The sequence below is a fragment of the Clupea harengus genome, chromosome 15 (assembly GCF_900700415.2).
Source record: "Clupea harengus chromosome 15, Ch_v2.0.2, whole genome shotgun sequence".
NCBI classification, from domain to species: domain Eukaryota; kingdom Metazoa; phylum Chordata; class Actinopteri; order Clupeiformes; family Clupeidae; genus Clupea; species Clupea harengus.
The window spans coordinates 21,949,988-21,952,487 of record NC_045166.1 but is presented as its reverse complement, the minus strand read 5'-3'; the positions used below and the strand labels follow the sequence as shown (position 1 = coordinate 21,952,487).

The following is a 2,500-nucleotide window of genomic DNA, read 5'->3' as shown; positions in this document are numbered from 1 at the left end:
CCAACCCGGGGCTCGCCAGCCCGGGCCTGCAGGGCGGACAGAGGGGGGGAGGGGGTGGAGGCGTGGGTGGTGTGGGGTTTGGGGGGAGCGGGGTCGGGGTGAGTGTCGGCGGGTCGCCGATCCAGCCGGCGGTGCGGACTCAGATGTGGCTGAGCGAGCAGATGGAGTACCGGCCCGGCCCCGACGGCTGTGGACTGGGGCTGGGCGCCTGGCAACAGGAGCAGCTGCAGAGGGAGAGGATGAGGCAGGAGGCGGAGTACACACAGGTGAGAGAGGCGCGTGTGTGTGTGTGTGGGGGGGTGGGGGTTGTTATGTGTGAGTTGGTACACACAGGTAGGTGTTATGGGGGAAATATTCAGTCCGTGTTGTAAGTGTTGACGGCAATGCAAAGATGAGACATGCCTATTTGTAGGGTTTGGGAAAGTGTGTGTGTGCGTGTGTGCGTGTGTGTGTCTGTGCCATATGTGCATGACTGACATCACAGCTCTGGAAGTAGGGGTTAACTCAGGGCAAAGAGGGCTCTGCCTGCGTTTAGTTCAGATGGCCATATGCCTCCCCCTAGTGGAAAATGGGTAACACTGCAACGCCAGGAGTGTGTGTGTGTGTGTGTGTGTGTGTGTGTGTGTGTGCGTGTGTGTGCGTGTGTGTGCGTGTGTGTGTGTGTGTGTGTGTGTGTGTGTGTGTGTGCTAAATTTGGAATATTCTGACTGTGGCTGGGCCCAGAGCTTTAAGGTGGTCCAGCAACTCATGCATTTTTCAGGTAGTCATTTGGATTTTCGTTTCTCTCACCCCTCACCAACTGACACACACTCTCTCTCACTCGCTCTCTCTCTTTCTCTCACACACTCTCTCTCTTTCTCTCTCCCTCCCTTTTCAAAACTGCTTAATCCACAACATGGAAAACAAGAAGGCACTGAATGTAGGTCATTTTCAAATGAGGGTTTCTGGGTTGCATTTATTTATAATTTCTCCTTATTTCATTTATATTTTTTACCACAAAGTGCATAAACATGTGCATTTTAATATAGTCATCTACAGTGGCTTACAAACACGTGTCCTAAATACATATTCACATCATCATCTCCTGTCTGCAAATTCTTAAATTAGATTACAATGACTGTGTTGAAAAACAATGAAGTGCTGATATATACGTCTACAAAACTAGATGCTAGCCAGTACCTGTGACTTTATTTTATTACATTTTTTTCCACCAAAAAAAAAAAAACCTGACATTCTGTGTGGTGACAAACTTTAGTAGGGGAGGGTTCCCTGATCCAGGTGTAGGGGGGGGGGGGGGTCCGTGTGTGTGCTGGTTTCAGACGGTAATTCAGCTGGTGTTGAGAGTCAGCTGGCAGATTCAGTGAAGCGGTGTGGAGTGGTGTGGAACCAGCGCACTGACCGACCCCTCGGAGACGGATTTGGGATCCCAGGATGGATTTGAGTCTTAGACAAGCCACTCACAGCAAGACTACAGCACGAGTTTCACTGCTTCACATCATTTTCATCGGTTTCACTTTCTCTCACACACACACACACACACACACACACACACAAGAACAGATGACCGGAGCTCTCGCATACACACACATAAACACATGCTCTTTGTATCTCATTCCATCACTGTTTTGATACAGTAAGAGAGGTCCCCCATACCCACCGCTACTCGCTCTCTTTGGTGTAGCATACTTTTCACTCCCCCCCCCCCCCCCCAGACTACTGCTTATGCTGTTCTTACAGTATGCCAGTAGAGGGCAGTAAGTCTATAGGATAAGATTGTTGGCACTACCATTTACAAGTGTATTTTTTCACTGGGTGCCTTGCATTCAGAGAGGTAATTGAACACAAAGTTGGCTTGCTTAAGCGTCAAGCTTTTATGAATTATGTAATTATCTTCTGTGTATGGATCTGCTGTGAAGATTTGTGTGCTGGATCTGGTGGGGAGAAATCCAGTTAGCCTAGATGTATTTTCCTTTTTAACATACCCAATTGTGTCAGTATTGGATTGATCTGATATCACAGATTTTAAGAGACCGAGTGATTGGGATCGATGTGTCGATGTTGATCATTAGTTTGTGCCCCCCGTATATATAACCCTATTGGACCTAGGTACCCCATCCCCTTCCTTCTTCTGCCCACCCCTCATGTGAAGTCATGATCTGATTGGCCGGCGCATGTCACATGAGCCTGACCAGTATGAGCAAGAGCATTAACACCACCACGATGAGCAGGAAGTTGAGCATGAGGTTCAGCCCGCGGTTGTTCACCAGATCCATGGTTCCAAGGTAGGTGCTGGGGGGGGGGAAGGACGGCTGACAAGATCCCAGGCGAGAGCCCTCAAAGTCGGACGAGGTTTCGTGCAGCAGCGGAGGGGGCGTTGTGGAAGTGGCGGTCAAATATCTCGAAGCAGAGCTCCACCGTCAAGGCTACTGGCAAGAAGAGCTGGTGATTGGTCGTTTCACAGAAGGGCGGTCAATACCATCCTCTCTCCTCCGGTTCATAA

General features: G+C 49.6%; 2 protein-coding genes across 5 annotated transcripts in view; one reads left to right on the top strand and one right to left on the bottom strand.

Annotated features, from left to right (window-relative positions):
• The window catches only part of cep85l (centrosomal protein 85, like), a 67,078-nt gene that overhangs the window by 32,340 nt on the left and 32,238 nt on the right, over nucleotides 1–2,500 (top strand). For both annotated transcript variants that reach the window (XM_031582054.1, XM_031582053.1), the window contains exon 3: nucleotides 1–266. This exon is cut by the window's left edge and continues 705 nt beyond it. In XM_031582054.1, coding sequence (XP_031437914.1) covers nucleotides 1–266 — 266 coding nt within the window. The remainder of the gene's footprint in view (nucleotides 267–2,500) is intronic.
• The window catches only part of pln (phospholamban), a 6,935-nt gene continuing 6,291 nt past the window's right edge, over nucleotides 1,857–2,500 (bottom strand). For all 3 annotated transcript variants that reach the window (XM_031582055.2, XM_012829742.3, XM_012829750.3), the window contains exon 3: nucleotides 1,857–2,500. This exon is cut by the window's right edge. In XM_031582055.2, the coding sequence (XP_031437915.1) occupies nucleotides 2,495–2,500 (6 nt within the window). In that variant the 3' untranslated portion in view covers nucleotides 1,857–2,494.